This window comes from Limulus polyphemus, unplaced genomic scaffold (assembly GCF_000517525.1).
Source record: "Limulus polyphemus unplaced genomic scaffold, Limulus_polyphemus-2.1.2 Scaffold339, whole genome shotgun sequence".
NCBI classification, from domain to species: domain Eukaryota; kingdom Metazoa; phylum Arthropoda; class Merostomata; order Xiphosura; family Limulidae; genus Limulus; species Limulus polyphemus.
Window position 1 is genome coordinate 80401 of NW_013665949.1, and position 17941 is coordinate 98341.

Sequence of the window (17941 nt, forward strand, 5' to 3'; positions counted from 1 at the left end):
CTCTGTACTTATTACCGGAAGTTCGTGAAGGACTTTGCAAACTATAGCTGCTCCACTACATGATTTGACTAAAAAAGGCCAGAAGTTTAATGGACAGTTTCTTGCCTAAGTTGTTTTCTCCATGGGAAGACTTATATGACATAGTGGATCATCTCTCAGATGTGACTTTCCAGATAAAATGTGGTCAGCGAGGTTAGCCAAAGGTGGTGCATGCCAACAAGCTTTGGCATTATCACGGTCCAGGGCATTTCAGTTGGGATGAAGTGAACAATGGAACAAATGACGCTGCTGAAGACGTGTCACCTGAAAAAGCTACTGTCGAAGAAGAAACTCTACTCGGTTCTGAGAAGGGAAACGGTGAAGCCCTTGATGAAGTTACTACCACTGATGTGACTGTTATCAATGATAGGACGTTTCCTGATGAAGCAGATAAACCCCACATGAAGCAGAAGCCAACGCAACCGAGACCAATACGGAAGAAGATACGTCCGTAAAATTAAGAGACTTTGTTGAATTTTAATTTTGTGTTTGTATATTCTGTACATTTAATTAAGTTATTGTTAATTGTTTATTGGTTTAATGTAAGTGGCTATTGTTCGGGGCGAACAATATTAAGGAAGGGGCAGTGTTACGACAGCGGAAGTCACGTGACGCTAAGAACATGTCATGAGCTTTTAGAAAATTCATGTCCCTTCGTGAAGCCTCGAGTGTTTACTAGATGTGTGGTATTCTTCTATATAAGACCACCAAGAAGTGACGGCAACAATAGAATTGAATTGCAGACAGAGATAGAGACGACAATTGAGTCAAGCGCGTGAATCGTTCGTTCAGTGTTGTGAATTATTGCGTTTGTTTAAGTTATAGCGTGACTGTGGAAATTAAGTGCATTGCAAAGTTGTATTGAGAAAGAATAAACTAGTTTTATTTAAGAAATGACTTGTATCGCTAAAGTTTTTCGGAAAGAATTTTTACGGAAAATTAACAAACGAACAGAGACATAACAATATTATGTCATGTTGTTTCTAACTACCATGGTTCCCTTTACAGATAAAGGTACAGGACAGATAGATTATTCGGCGTCAATCCTGTGAAAGTGGGTTATCTATGCACATCCAAATTCACTAGGCAATAATCTGGCAGCTTTAATTCAAATAATACTAAAATATAACCATAATACAGTTTACGGTCCTCCATCGATATGAGGTGAGCAAAGAATAAGGATATGAGGTAACACATTTTTAGTAGAATTATAAGCATACTTTTCCCTTGAAATATAGTATATATAGCATGGAATAACTTTCCAAATGTGTCCACATATGCCATACCAGTTTCATAATAACGTATTAAAATAGCAATAACTAAAAATTAAAATACACATAACAACAGTGGCCTTTGTTTGGTTTCGTACTAAATATACGATCTAACTGATTTCTCTTTGGTGTTTCTTGGAGGCATGAATGTTTGTGGTCTCATTACATCTATCACATGCGGGGATGAGAGTGGGGAGAAGGGGCGAGTGCCATTTCAATTTGAATAGTTTTAAGAAACATTCACTCGCCAATTCTTTATTATGTTTTTATCTTCCATAACATTTATCAAAGTTAGGCGCATGTGACGTGGGATCATGAGGATGCTTGCATAAAAGGCTTCATCTAGTATCACCAATAAGATTAGCCGCATACAAAAAAATTGTTTAGGAAGATGATGTATCATGTGTGACATGTTCATGATTCGATTTTCCTCGATCATAGAAAGCGACTTGCGAGTTTCACTTTCTGTTAATTTAACCTTTCATTCATAGCAGTTTTACTGATGGTGAAACTTGTGTGGCTCACTTTTTTCACATTTCCTAGTGTCCTTTTTTTTTTTAATTTGCAAAACGTAACAAAACAGCCATTTTCCTCCTGCATTTCTTATGCCAAGAGTCAATATTGGCCATATTGATATTTCCTGTTTGTACCGAAAATGGCCGAATTCAGTTGTGGAGATGCAACAAATTTAAGACTGAGAAATCAGAAAAGCTCTGCTGCAGAACCAACTCAGGATAGGGATAGCGAGAAACAGTTTTCAAGAAAAAGTAATGAAGCATCTCTTTGCAACATTGATCGCGGGTCATACTGGTTGACAAGAATCGTAATCCTCCGGTATTTGGGATTTATTTATAGTAAGTAGGTCTTCACTGCGGTTTTGTAATTAATAATGACTCGTAAGTTGTAAGTGTGCGGTTTAGAATAATGTTAGCCCTGAATATTTAATACTAATAATACTTCAATTAATAGAGTTGATGGGAAGTGTTTATATTCTAAAGTTTGTAGACTAAAAGTAAAAAAAAAAAAAAGAAGTAATCCTTGAAGTTAATAAAACTAAAAAGTATAGCTTCAAAGAGAATGTATAGTGTATAATTATATAAACAAATATTAATAATAATAAAGCCATTAATTGTGGGTTAGTATGACAATAACTGTAAGTATAAACTATTATTATTATTAATAAAAGTATAATTTAGTAAGTTAGTGATAAAATTTCAGGCCCAGGCACATTTCACGTTAAACATTAATCATACACTGTTTGTGATAAATTACTTGTGTTGGCTAGAACACTTTTTTTTCTTTTTCATTTGTGTGGATAATAGCGAGTAATTCCAGGAATGGAAAAAATATGTGATGAAATGAATACAGTGGAGGATGAACATTTATGATTCAATTTCACACATTGTAACTTGTAATGAAGTAGTATCATATTTACTTTTGCAAATGAGAGGCTATATCAACACAACACTATGCCTGATAAATTTGAATAGATAAATGCTAATAAAGTCTTGGTATGTAAGGATCTGCTGTTCTGCATTAAACAATACAATACTTAAATTTTGAAAATGGCATCAAACTTTCAAGAGATAATTGGTAAGACTTAACATTGTACAGCTTTGCAATTATATCTGGGTTGTACTACTGTGTAGGTAAGCATGCACATACAAAATGTTCTAGTTAAACTATTTGAGTAGTAATTTTACATGTCAGTAAATGAATAAAGTCCAGTTATGTTTATTGTCCATTCTTATAAGTATGTTATTGACTGTTATTGATTGAGGGTTAACATTTCTAACAGGGTGGTTGGCCTATGGTTTGTCTTCAGATATGGTGGATTGGTAGGTGCAGTAAATTTAAGGGGAGATTCCATAAATATTAAGTAATCAAAGTTAGATTTAAGTTTTTTTTTTTCTTAAGTAACCCTTTGTTGTTCCATAAATGTCATCATTTGAAAAAAAAAAATTAATTTATTACATAAATGGTTTGAAAAATGGTTCTTTCCTAACTCCCGGTGGTGTGTGGTATGCTACTTTTGGATAGTGAACTCTGTTTTTGTCAGTAGCTTATCAGGATAGTAGCTTTCAAGAATCAAATCTGCACTGTCCATGGTTGCTTCATTTATCACGCTTTGTGATAACTCTGACATTAACTTGATTATGCCAAACCTGAATGTTTATGTATAAACATATTGATTACAAGTTTAAAACATATAATTATCTCTCTACAATTCACTTGTTAACTTCAGTTGATGTTGTGTGCAGCTTCTGGTCTTATCTAAGAAGGAATATTTACTTACTGAAAAAAGTTCAGAGGAGAGCTACTAGGATGATTTTAGTGATTGAAGGATTATCTGTAGAGCAAGTTAAAGATTTCTTAATTTATTTTCTCCTGAGGAAAGACAGGTAAAAGTAAGAGATGACCTTGTTGAAGTTTACAAGATTATCTGAAGAATCAATGGTATAAAGACTTCTGATTTCTTTGTGCTACGTTTTGAGGAAAATAAGATGAAAGGACACAAATTTAAGACGTGGAAACGAGTGACTAAACTAAGACATTTATTTTTTTTAACAGGGTAATTAACTTATGGAATGAATTTCATTTGCAGTTGTGGAGCTTGGTACTTTACAAGAGTTTAAGATGGGTATAAATAATTTCCTGAAAATAAATAAAAGGTAAATGTAAATTTGTACTTCAGAGGTGGATGTACAGGGACAACTTTGAAGGGCCAAGTACTTCCTTGTAAAATGTGGAAGTTTTGATGATATATTTGAGGGTAGGAAGTGACATAAAATTCATGCTGGAAATAAATCGGAATAATATTATTTTAATGAAATAAAATTGATGTGTACCTGCAGCTATTGATATCTTAATTTTTGTGCATGTATCTTTTACTAATTTATTTTTAAGAAAGAGTTTAGAGAGAATTATTGAAATGAAAAACTTGTTTCTTTTCACTTTGGTTTTTTAATATCCCTTTTTATGTTTAAAAGTGGAAATTGACTGACATTAATCATTTTTAATATCAGTTTGTTAGTTTTGTTATGGTCTCTTAGCTTTTGTGTAAGGTAGTTTAGATTGCAAGGTTTAACCTGTAACATTTTGAAATGTACCTTGTGTTACATTCTAACCATTAAAATGTGACTGAAACCAGGGTTTTAAAGGAGGTCAAAGCTCAGGTATCTGAACCACTCTCTTTCATTCCTGATAGGTCAACTGAGAGTAGAGATGTCTGAGATTTGAGAATTTATGTTACTCCTATTTTTGGAGGGGTGATAATAGTTGTCTTGGAAGTTATAGACCAGTTAGTCTTATTCGTATAGTGGGAAAAATTCTAGATAGTCTAATAAAAGAAGCTTTACAAAACCATTTAGTGAAGTGTAATATTATAGTTGAAAATTAACATGGATTTATCAAAGAGAAATCTTGCCTTACTAATCCATTAAGTTTTTTCAAGGACAGTACTTGTTATCTGAATGAGGGAAAGGATGTGGGCTAGATTGGTTACATTTTAAAAAAGCTTTTGATAAGGCATTACACAAAAGATTAGTTAAGAAAATCACATTGGTAAGGGGTTGGGGAAAGACTAGTTAATTAGATTGTAGTGGTTGGATGGGAGAAAGCAAAAGGTTTTTATTAATGGAGTCCAGTCAAACTGGACCCTTATTACTAGTGAAGTACTTCAAGGGCTAGTACTTGGGTCTTTGCTCTTTCTTATTTACATTAATTATGTTGATAGAGCTATAATTAGTAAATTGGTAAAGTTTTCTGATGACATAAAACTTGTGAGTATTTCTAGCTGTATTGAGGATGGTGATGTACTTGAAAAATGACTTGGAGCAGTTGGTAATTTGAACAAATACTTGGTAAATGTAACTTAATTATAGAAAGTGTAAGGTAATGTGCTTTGATTATTATAATTTGGATCACACTATTAATATAGATGGGAAACTACTCAATAGCATGACTGAAGAAAATCATCTGAGCACAGTTGTGGATAATAAGTCACTCAAGTTGTTGAAGCGGTGCTCTGTTGTTAATATTAAAGGCAACAGAATTTCAGAACGTAGTTATAGACATATTGATTTGAAATCAAAAGAGGTAATTTCTCTCTATACATATCGCCAGTTAAGCCTTACTTCGAATACCATGTATGGTTACTTACAGTCAGTTGCTCTGTAACATGTTGTCTTTAGACCTTATATTTTGTTCTGGTTGATTACTCTTTAACATGTCCATTCAGAAGATGATGCTTAGTTTATGTTCATTACTTTTTCACAAGTACACATAGAAGATAATGCTTAGTTATGGTTAATTATTCCTTGCCATGTACACATCCAGGTTAATGTTTATTTCTGGTTCTTACTCCTTAACGTGTCTACATAGAAACTAATGTTTTGATATAGTACATTACTACTTAACCCTCTCTCCACAGGCATCTTTTTCTTTGGATGTCATGAGGTTTTAGTGAGTTACATTCAAAATTTAATTAAATTACTTTCTTTTCATGGTATACTAATAAATATAGCATAGAAATGAAGCTAATAATCCATATTTTAATTGTATATAAGTTTTAATTTCTTACTTTTATATGGCAATATTAAAAATCCTAAATTACCCTTAGTAGGAGAATTGTGACTTTTTTTTCTCTCTAGGCATTCACTCTTCTCCAATTTATTTACCACCCCTCCAAGAAGTACAAAATTTAATGTAAATTACTCATTATAAGCAAAATTTTAATAGCCTTCAATCTTATTTAGTTACAGAGCTATTGAACAGACAAGCAGAACACTCTTGCCACACTCACCTGTCACATCCTCTTTTTCAGAAATTATCAAAAGTCCTTTCTTACATTTAATACCACATTATTTATAACCAGTAGAAAGCCAAGGTTTTCATCTATCAAATGATGTATTATGTTGTTTTCTGTACAGAGAATTTTTTATTTCGCTTCCAGTTCAAACTTTATTCACACAGGAAACACATCAATGAACTAAGCTAAATTTTTAATGGCTCTTGTGGCTTAGTTAGAAAGCTAGAAAAATTGTGATAGTTATGGGACATTATTTGCTATTTGCATGTTATTATTCTGTGTTCTTTGGTAGATTGATTAATTAAATAAATTTGGTGCAGTACTACCACTAGTATAAAAAAGAAAGTGGGTTAAGTGTCATCGACATTCAACAGCAAAAAAAAATAAAGATCCAGGTAAATACTTTATATCTGTTTTTCATGTGTATTCTTTATTTATTATTATAGAAGTAACAAAATGTAAAAATAAAAACTTTTTTAAGTTAGTTAAGATTAGATTAGGTGAAATAAATAATAATAATATGATAAAACATTTTCACAAGGTACACTTGCGAGCAGCTTATGCTTAATGTAATTTGATAGTGTAACATGAACTGTACGTATGCCAAGTGAGTTACAACTTGTAATGGTAAAAATAATAGTTACACTCAGTTCAAAGGGCAACAAAACAGTAAAAATTAAGCCTATATTGATGTATACTGTTATGATTTTAAAGCTATTTAGGATAAGCAAATGTAGTTTCATGTTACAATTTAAAGTCATTCTAGAAAGAAAGAAATGGTAATTTGGATTTATTTAAATTTTTTTGCTGGTTACAAGGTTGGTCAAATATACTAACCTTGTATAAAGTTATGTTGGAGAAAATAACAATAAAATATAAAGTTTACTGAAAAAAAGAAAAGTTTAAAATATTTAGGAGGTTCTAGAGATTACCCAAATGAAAAGTCTGTTTTTTCGTATACAAGGAACTTGTATATTAAAAATTCTTAAAAGTTATAGTATGAAAACTATAATGAGTACAAAATGGTTATGAGATTGGTCAAATCAACTGACCTTGTAGTGAGAGAGTTAACATGTAACTCGTTACAGATAATGTTTAGACATAATTAATTATTCATTAACCATTTCACAGTGGGTTTGTGCAAAATACATGAGCCTATCTTGGGAAGAATACATGAGCAATAATACATACAGTAATTGAGATTTCTTAATGTATCTTCACAAAAGCTGGTAAGATTAACAATTTACAAAGAATGAAAATATTTGAATTAAGTCTTTCTACTAAAAATATGTCGTTTATCTGTTGTAGTTAGTTGCATTCAGACTCTGAATAGTTGGATTGCAAAGTGATTTTCAATTTAGGTATAAAAATACTTTTTTATTTGCATAACCTCCAAAACATCCTAAATGAATATGAAGTTTTTTAAGGTAAATGCTTATATTTTATTTTTCATTTTCTCTACCATACCACTAATTGTAGATATTATCATCAATATTTAGTGCAATTAAATGTTTAAAATTAAGTAACAGAAAAATGTATATACCTTTTAATTTTTCTTAGACAAATCGTAAAAAAGTTTTTAGTGACGTTCATAATTTCAGGTCTTCACCTTATCATATATATATATATATATATATATATATATATAGTTTTTTTTTATTTTCTTTCCTGTCCTTTACCTTTTATTATTCATCTAGACACAAGTCAACAGTGCCCTCGGGACATATCTTTGGCTGAGATATGCAAGCCTTCAGCAAAATATTCTTGTACTCATTTACTATCATAATCCTCGAGAACCGAGGCAAAGTTTGAATTATGTCAAAACAATTTTAAGCCTGTCAAATATGCATTTTAAAACATAACTAATACACAATTAACTAAATTATATAAGTAAAACCTAAATACAATTTAACTGTCTCTCTGACTAATACATGTTTAGGTAAGAAACAGCAATAAGTGCTATCATGGATAAAGCAACCAACAATTACTGCCAGCAGTAACTGATAATAAAAACTGTGTGTCAATATTAAAATATCCTTTGGGAGATTATAGTGTAAAATGAGCTCTATTTAATAGTTATAAACATATGCACAAAATAAGTACTTGTGGCCAATATTAAAATAACTGTTGAGAGATTATAGTGTAAAATAACTTATTGTTAATGGTTATAAACATGTGCATCAAATACATATGACTTGTAAATCTCAAACCTAAGTATAGAAGGTGGGCTGGCACCCATCAGGGGTAGGCAAAATTTATTTCTTGTTTCTATTGAACTCAGCCAAAGAACTTTGGAACACATAACATATAACACAGAATATGTTGTTTAGTCATAGTTTCTTACTCCTTATGTCATTTGGAGGTAATGTTTCATCATAATTCATTACTCCTTAACATGTACACTTAGTAACTAATGTTTAGCTGTCATGTTATTTATATCTTAATATGTATACATGGTAGATAATACTTCAGTCTAGTTCCTTCATCTTTAGCAAGTATACTTAGATGTTCATGTTTAGTTCTGTTTCATTACACCTTAACATATACACCTAGGAGATATTTCTATATCATTAATATTTTTTTAACTTGAAACATTTTTGATGGTGATGTATAGACTTTGTTCATTACTCCTTAACATGTCCACTTAATGATTGAAGTTTTGTCACAGGTTTATACTTCTTACCATGTTCTTATTTAAGATAATGTTTAGTCTTGTTCATTACTTCTTGGCAATTCACATATTGATGATAATATTTTGTTATGGTTCATTACTTCTTGGCAATTCACATATTGATGATAATATTTTGTTATGGTTCATTACTTCTTAGCATGTACACATAGATTATAATGATTAGATCTGGTTATTTACTTCTTTATGTACCATTAGAAGATAGGATTTATACATAATCGTTTACTCCATAACATGTTGCACTTCAATGATAATATTTTATTATTGTTCATTGATTCGTAGTTTGTATACAATGTAGATAATGTTTTGTCCTAATTTAATACACCTTAACATGTCCACATAGAATATAATGAGTAGATCTGGGTAATTACTCCTTCAAGTACCAGTAGAAAGTAGGGCTTGGACATAATTGCTAACTCCATGCCATGTTACATATAATTAATGTTTAATTGTGGCTACTTTCTCTACATTGTGTACTTGTAGTAGATGATGTTCAATTTTCATTCTTTAATCCTTAACATATAAATATGGAAGATAATGTTCAAACATAGATTGGGGGTACTGCACATTGTTGCAAGTTTTCATGTTGACATGACTGTGTCCTACCCATGGGTTGATTCTTCACCCACTATTCATTCGTTGTTCTACTTTTGCATTATTCCTCCTCCTTCTGTTGCCTTGCCACACCTCTCATTCTGGAACTTTCTCTATTCTGGTCTCATGTGATCTCATTCCTCAGCCCTGGCTGTCTATCCTCTTAGTCTGCATTGATCCCATCTTTTTTATTATGCATGTCCTCCTCTACATTTCATCCCTTAGCTGCTTCTACTTTGGGACAACCCCCTAGGAGGTCCCTTTGGATACCCCTCACAGGTGATTTAAATCTTGTTTCTATTACTCTAATTCCTCGCATCTCGGCCCTGTCTTCCCTTTCCCAAGTTTCCATCGTTTCTGATCCACTCTCACACACTACTCTTTCCTTGGGATATGTCATCCCCTTCTCCTTGCACATGGATTTGTCTGGTCCACTTCCCTGGTCATGTTGCTATCTCTTTGTCCCACTTCTGTCACCCTTCTATCACTTTGTATGAAACATACTTTTCACCTTGGTCTCAGTGTCCCCATTTTTCTTGACTTCATTGCATTGTAAAATATTCGTCTTCTTTCATGGGATAGTTTTTCTATGAACTGTATGTCTCTTCTATCTTGGGTTTTCGGGTGGCCTTTTTTCCACCTTCTCCTTTGCCCGATGTCCCAGAATAAATTATTCTCTGGCTCTTTTCTATCATCATTCATTCCTTTCTTATCCACTGCCCCTTCCTACTTCTTGTTTGACTGGATTGTAAATGTGGTTCTCCATATTCTTAACCAGGTTTCTATTAAACCTTTAGCAGATGTTATTGCTCTTCCTACTTGCCATTGACTGCTGTTGTTCACATATATTTGCTTTTGTTTCCTCCCACTTTCTCATTACTACATTTTCCTTCTCCTCCATTTTGCCTGATCTCTCCTTCATATTCTATGGCTGGGTATGATGGCCTCTCCTTTCCTCCCATATTCTCTCCTTCTATTACTCTTTTCAGTGTTACTTTTAATCCAGGTAGAAACATTTGTCTTGTTCAGGCTGCCCAATGTTTTGTCACCCTTTTCCTCCTTGTAGTTCCCCTCATTATCATTTTGTATTTGGGACTCATCCTCTACCTGGTTCCTCTTTCCTTACTCCATTATGGGTTAGATCCACCAACTTGTACATCAGTATATGCTGCTCTGAAGGTGGATGATTGTATGCTCTCTTGAGTCTCTTCTCTTAACTTTTTTTCTCTCCACACTACCCCACACACATTTGTCTCACATTAAACTATCTCCACCATCTGGCTGTCTTGTCTTCAGTAGCACACAGACTTCCACCAACAACTATTTTTCAATTGACCCTGCACCTGTAATTGGTGAAAGTATTCATTTAAGTATTCCTTCATTACCTTTCTTCTATATTTGTATCCCACTTAAGAGATATATACATAGATACAACAACAAAAATACATCTTGATAAAGAGGTATCATCAGTGATAAAGATAAAGAGAGAGGTGAGTCAGGGTTAACCAATATATCCGAAACTGTTTTCAGCAACTTTGCAAGAAGTATTCTGACAAACTGAGCTAGAGAATGAAGGTATAAAAATAGATGAGGTATTAATAGATCTGAGGTTTGCAGATGATGTAGCTTTCTTTACAAAGTCCACAAAAAAGATGGAAGCCCTATTAAACCGCTTGAATGCCAGTAGCTAGCAAGAAAGCAGGATTAAAAATACATAAGGGAAAATCAAATATATGACCAACTATAGTGACAAAGATACCATCCAAATTGAGAACGAAGAACTAGAGAAAGTGTCAGAGTACAAATATTTAGGACAAACCCTCAAAATGGAAAACACAACAAGGGAAGAAATTTTGGTAAGAATAAAGGCAACATGGCAATGTTTTGGAATGTATAAAGAAATTCTAGAGAATCAAGATATCCTCATTACTTTAAGAAAAAGATCATGGATAGTGTGTACTACCAACCTTAACATATAGCTGCCAAACATGGGCACTAACAAAAGAGATAAGGAAAGAGATAGAAACCACACAAAGAGCTTTGGAAAGAAAAATACTTCATATAACACTACAAGACAGATAGAGAAATGACAGAATAAGAAAAACAACAAATATATTAGATGCAGTAAGGTTCATTCTATAAACTGAATGCAAGTGGGCTGGGCATGTAGCAAGAAATTCTGATAATAGGTGGACATTAAGAACAATGAAATGGAAACCTAGGACAGGGAAAAGATCTAAAAGAAGGCACCTATTCAATGTTGAATTCTAGCTGTTTATATCAGAGGAGGTAATGTACTGTATTGGAAGTTATAATTTTCCTATGCTGAAAATGTATTTCTGAGAGGTACTTACCTCCTCTCACACTTTCTCCCCACTGAAAACTGTTGCTTCCATCTTCTGCTAAAACTTGAAGTGATGGTTCAGTAGAATTGGAGTCGTATGCATCATGAGAGTATGTTGCACTCTTATTGGTGGAGGGTTGTTGCATGAGAGATGCATTGGAATCAGTCAATTCCAATTAAGGGGAGATAAAAGGCTTGAGGCATGTGTAAAACATTATTTTGTATATAGAGGGCAGCACTGAATGAGAATAGCTGTTTATGTAAGTAAAGGTAAGTACCTATTGGAAATACATTTTCAGTATAAGAAAATTATAACATTCAAAAATTATAAAGTAATAGACTTGTTTTTGTAAGAAGTAGGTGGTTTTAAGTTGATAGTTTCATATTGGGTAAAGGCAGTGCTATATGGTGTCTGAGTTTGCTTAGAATACTAAATTGAACAAAAATATTACCAAAACTAATAAAGTAATTGTTAATTTTTTGGCATTGTTGAGAAATACCTTGTTAGATTGTGCATCCTTCTGAGATCACTAACCATTACAGGGGTAAGCATTGGTGTTAGTGAATGGAAGCACCGATAAGTTTTGTAAAATGTTCCATCACTTCATTAAGCTTGCTTCTAAGTCTTTAACTAGGGGAATCAGAGAAAGCTTTGTAATTTTGAGTTTAGAAAATATTTTGTAATATAATTATAATAATTTTATTGTAAGAATTTGTAAGACCTTCATGTAAAGGTACTGCATGTGGAAAAGAAATGAGCTTTTGTGAACAGTGTTGTGAGTGTGGGGTTGTGGATTCTGTAGTCATAGTTCCTCATCTACTGTGACTAAGGAAGTGTTGCAAAACAATAAACATAAAAATGAATATACTAAACATTTAAAACAGCATCATATTTGGTTGTTGCTGCTGCAATATTTTAAATCTAAAATTTTAAATCACAAAAAATTTTAAACTACTAGTTTGCAAAAGATTAGCCAAAATTATTAAAAAGCTAAATATTCTGGCCAAAACAATAAACATACTATTAACACTCAGTACACAAGTTAAGAAGAAAATACTTGGGGACTGGCTTACCCACATAACTTTCTGGTATGTATCATACCATTTTGGATGTATCAAACAATGCTTTACTACATTCAGGATCTAAAAAGGACATCCCAGAATATTTAGCTTTTTAATAATTTTGGCTAATCTTTTGAAAACTGGTAATTTACAATTTTTTTGTGATTTAAAATTTTAGATTTAAAATATTGCAGCAGCAACAACAAAATATGATGCTGTTTCAAATGTTTAGTACATTCATTTTCTTTTTTTAGGTGTTGCTTTTTTAGTAGCAGCCAATCAGAATAAAGCACTTCTAGGAAATAATGGATTACTACCTGTCAGTGCTTTTCTGAAACAGGTATTTTTATTAACATACATTTTAGTACTTAAAACATGTTAACTAGAAATTACAAGGATACTTTGAAGTATTTTTCCAAAGCCTTGAGTGTGAATAATAAAAACTTAAGTTCACAAATGTTTATTTACCTCTTTGCATAACTAAGATCTGTTACTTGGTGTTACTGCTGAGCACACCACAAGCTTTGAATGAAACTTTCACCTCTACATGTAATAACATGTACTATACCAGCCTGTGATGTAATCATCATTAGACTATCACTCTCCACCAATAGGAGAGTAACATGTGTAGTAATCCCCTTAAACATTAGCATTTGAACAAAGGCTTTGCTTTTTCCTTAGAATTTAATGTCATTTCTGCACTTACTACTTTAAACCTTTGTTGTGCTTTATAGTGTAGTCTTGCTCTAACTTTCTAGATTACAAGAGCACATATACCAAATTTTAAACTTTCCAGTTACAACTTGGATTCAAATTATCTTTAGTTTGATTTGTCTTTTAACTCCTTCCATACTAGCATTCTTTTCTATGCTTGTCACAAGGTTTTACTGAGATACATTCAAAATTTAATTAAACTACTTTATTTTCAAATATACTTGGCATCAAATCATAGTTAATAATCGAAATTTTAGTGTTATATAAATTAAGTTCTTAATTTTACAAGACAATAACACAAAAAATCAATTTCCCCTAGTATGAGAATTGTGATGTTTGTTATTTAGGTCTTCCCTCTTCTCTAATTTATTTACCATCCCTCCAAGAAGTACAGAATATAACATAAATTACTTGTTATAATATTCATATTACTCAGGCAAAGCACAATTTTTATAGCCTTCAATCGTATTTGCTTACAGAGCAATAAACTAGAAAATCAGACTCCCTTGCTATGCCACCTGTCACATCCTGTATTTTAAAAAATTGCCAATACTTTTTTAATGTTATATACAGTATTATTTATAACCAATGAAAATCCAAAGTTTTAATCTATAAAATGATGTATTATATTGTTTTCTGTGCAGAGACTTTTCTATTTTGCTTCCGGTTCAAATTTTATTCCCATGGGAAACACATTGACGTGGTTATCTGAATTTTTAGTGGCTCTTATTGCATAGATAGAAAAACCATAAAAATTATGATAGTTATAGAATATTGTCTGCATTATACATGTTATTATTCTGTGTTCTTTGGTGCATTATTTAATTAAATAAAAATTATTTAGTGCACTAGTACCATTGGTATAAAAAAATCAAAAGTAGGGTTAAGTTTCATCAACAGTTGATAGCAAAAAAAGAAAGAAATGAAGATCCAGTTTATTACTATATTTCTTGTTTTTCATGTGTATTCTTTATTCATTATTATAAAAGTAACTAACATGTAAAAATTAGAAACGTTTTAGGTTAGATAAGATTAGGTAAAGTAAAGAAAAGTAATAATAATAAAAATTGTGAGTGTGTAACTTGATTTGATAGGGGGTAATGTGAGCTTCATGTTCAAGTGATTTACAATTTGTGTGGTGGGATTCTTAGTTAGACATGGTTCAAAGGGCAATAAAACAAAGTTTCAGTAGGAACAGATGTATAGTGTTACAAGTTTTAAGTTATTTAGGATAAACAGATGTAGTTTCATGTTACTATTTGAAAGTCATTCTAGAAAGAAAAAAAATGATAATTTAGATTTATTTCCTATATTTTATGGTGGTTACCTTGTATAAAGTTAGGTCAGAGAAAATAACAGATAATGTTTGTAAAGTTTTACTGAAATAAAACATAACAAATTTGAGGTTTTAGAAATTACACAAATGGAATTTTGATAGTTTTCAGATGAAGAAAAGTATTTTTAATCTTAACATGAAACTTACTTTGCACTTGGACTAGTATAAAAAAAATACTATATGTTCACAGGCAAACCTTTAGTAAAAATACTTCATTAAAAAGTCTTATTTTTTGTGTACAAGAAACTTGTATACTAAAATTCTGCTAAATTCTATGATGAAGAAATACATACTGTATTAAAAGTTATAGTATGGAAACTATAATGAGTACAAAATGGTTAAGAAGTTGGTCGAGCAGTCAACACTGACTCCATATATTCATGGAGAAATTTTTAGTGAAAAACTTCCAAAAAAAATTATGATTTTTTTTGCCTACAAAAGATTTAATGCTTACTGAAAGCTTGCAACATTTCTGGAAGATACACAAAATAAATTAGAAGTTATAGCATGGAAACTATAAAAGTCAACTTGGGGTCATAGCAATAGTGTTAATCAAGTTTGTAATTTTTTTGGACACATGTTCTATTGTTTGTGATAAAATTTCTATTTCTCGTTGTTTTAACCCAGTCTATAGGTTTCATTATTTACTTTTCAGGGTCACCATTAGGCCAGTAATCTAAGCCTATGCCCCACCAATGTGGCAGACCAATTTATATTTCTTTAAAAAATAAGTTGGTTTCATGGATCTTCTAGGTTATGTATTCATGTTTACATGTTTTTGACATCACCTGAGGTTCTTACATTTCCCAACAATTCAAGAGAAGTTATCCAAAACTGTAACGGTGACTGGAGGAACTCTAACAGTAAGTGGTATTACCACCATTGTTTAAAAGGTGGTTGATTCCATTTTGATCTCGGATCCAGGATTTTCACCTGACCTTCCCATCTTATGATGAGTTCCTTCTTACTGACAAGAATCAGGAAATACCATCTTTGTCCTTCACTGCTTGAATTATACAGGTGTGTTTCTTATGTGTATACTTTCTTCAGTTGTTTTTGTTGAATTTTGGATTACTTTGATGCATGAGTCTCCATCAATTAAGTGTTTTCTTTCAGCTTGGAGATCTCCAATTTTTCTTTTTTTTTAATTTCTCATTCTCCATCAACTTGACTTCATTCCTTACTTACTCAACTTCTTCACTGTCTGACCATGTTTCACCTTCTTTTCGTGACTTTACATCATTACTCTGTCAGCTTTATCCACTTCCCACCTTGTTCTCAATTTTTTTTCTTCTATTGTGGCCCATTTAATTTGGTTTCTTTGTTTTTGGAGTTGCTTATTTGGGATGCCTTACTTTCAGGTGTTTGCATCCCTCAGTTTTATCATAGGGACTTCCATCTAGCACCCTTCCTTTAAGACAAAGTGTTTGGAGGTGTTTTTTACACTTTGGGAATTTGATATGAGGCTGCTCATCAGCAGTCTTTCCTGATTACTTTGGTTTTCAAATTTTCTTGTTCCAATGATCCCAACATGATTCTCATCTTCAGGAATCTGTTTAATTGCCCCTTCCTGTTCATTGTCCTCTTGCTCCTTTTTGATGTCTCCTCTCTTGGAGGACTGGCCATCGCAGGTCAAAGCTATGACTAGATTTTGTAGTTACTTTTTGACTCTGGTCTGGTAAGAGCTCAGCTCTCCCTCTTTTCATGCGTCTGGACTCTCTTTGCAGACTATAGTTGGGTGCTTTTCCATAGATCTTCCCTGTCTTTTCATGCTCAACCTCCTCTTTGTACTTATCTTGTTATCTTTCTACCCCTTCAGATCTCATGTGCCTTCAGCACCAAGAGGAGGCTGTTTTCTGTGCAGCTTATGAATGCCATGGAACAAGTCCTCAGCCCCTTTTGGGGTTTTTATTCTGTCTTTTTGTTGTTCCAAAAAAGTACAGGAGATTGACCTTTCGTAGATTTTTCATCCTTAAATCAATTTTTTCTCATTCCTTGGTTCAAGAAGTTTGGTTTTATCAGTCTGAGGTTGGTGTTCACTCCTGGGCCATAAATGACTAAAGTTGATGTTTTGAATGCTTTTCTCCACATTCTGAGTTTTTCATCTGCTTATTACTTTCTCAGGTTCATCCACTGGATTCTTCTTGCTCAGTCCAGAAAAGCAACCACAGCTGCAACCTCCCTTCTCCCTTGGGAGGCATTTTGTTTAATTGGTTGATCAAGTTCTATAAGTCTGTCTTGACCCCCACTCTGTATTTGATTTGCTTGGGAGTCTTTTTCAATTAATTTAAACTCTTTACAAACAGCCAACTCCGTTATAACTTATGATTTTACTACCTTATATTACTAAAATAGATGTGAAAGATTTAATCAGGGTCTTTAATGACCTACTTGATAAATTTATAGATACAGAAATAATTATTCCAATATATTAATTCACCAAATGTCATTGTAAAAACATATTTGATTTTTATATCTATAATAATTATATTACTTTTAATGAAGAAGTGTATAAACAGTGGGTATTCCAATGGGTGCTAATTTTTCTTCAAACATGGCCAACTTATACCTGTTCTTCTATGAAAATTCATTTTTGAAACAGGTTTTAAACCCTAATTTATATATCTATACTTTTCATTACATTTAATCTCAATCAATAACCTAAATTTTGATCCAAACTTAATATACTCAACGGAACTTGTAATACAAAGAAGCGATAGTTGTGATAATTGTGCAATTACTTAGATGTAGATGTTAATTTTGTAGAAGGCGGAGTACAATTGACTATTTTTGACAAAAGAGGGAATTTGATTTTCCCATCCTTGGTTTACTCACCATTAACAGTTTTGTTCCGTCTGTATCATTAAAAGGAATTATTATCTTCCAATTGAAAAGATTTTTAACATTTTGTAATAATAGTAATTCTTTTATGGATAAGGTTAAATTGTTTGTAAATAAATTGAAAAATAATGGTCATAAGGACTGGTATGTAAAAAATAATTATACTTTTTTATAATAAATATGACATTACATTAAATATTAAACTCTTGTTCATGGAAAATACCTTGTGGAGAACTTAGAG

The 17941-nt window shown here is 32.2% G+C and overlaps 1 protein-coding gene across 1 annotated transcript in view; it reads left to right on the forward strand.

The window, feature by feature from the left end:
- The first annotated feature begins 1681 nt into the window (after positions 1–1681).
- LOC106457499 (lipase maturation factor 1-like) overlaps positions 1682–17941 on the forward strand; it is a 46521-nt gene continuing 30261 nt past the window's right edge. The window contains exons 1-2 of the mRNA XM_022383469.1: positions 1682–2164; positions 13064–13149. Of these exons, the coding sequence (XP_022239177.1) occupies positions 1966–2164; positions 13064–13149 (285 nt within the window). The 5' untranslated portion in view covers positions 1682–1965. The remainder of the gene's footprint in view (positions 2165–13063; positions 13150–17941) is intronic.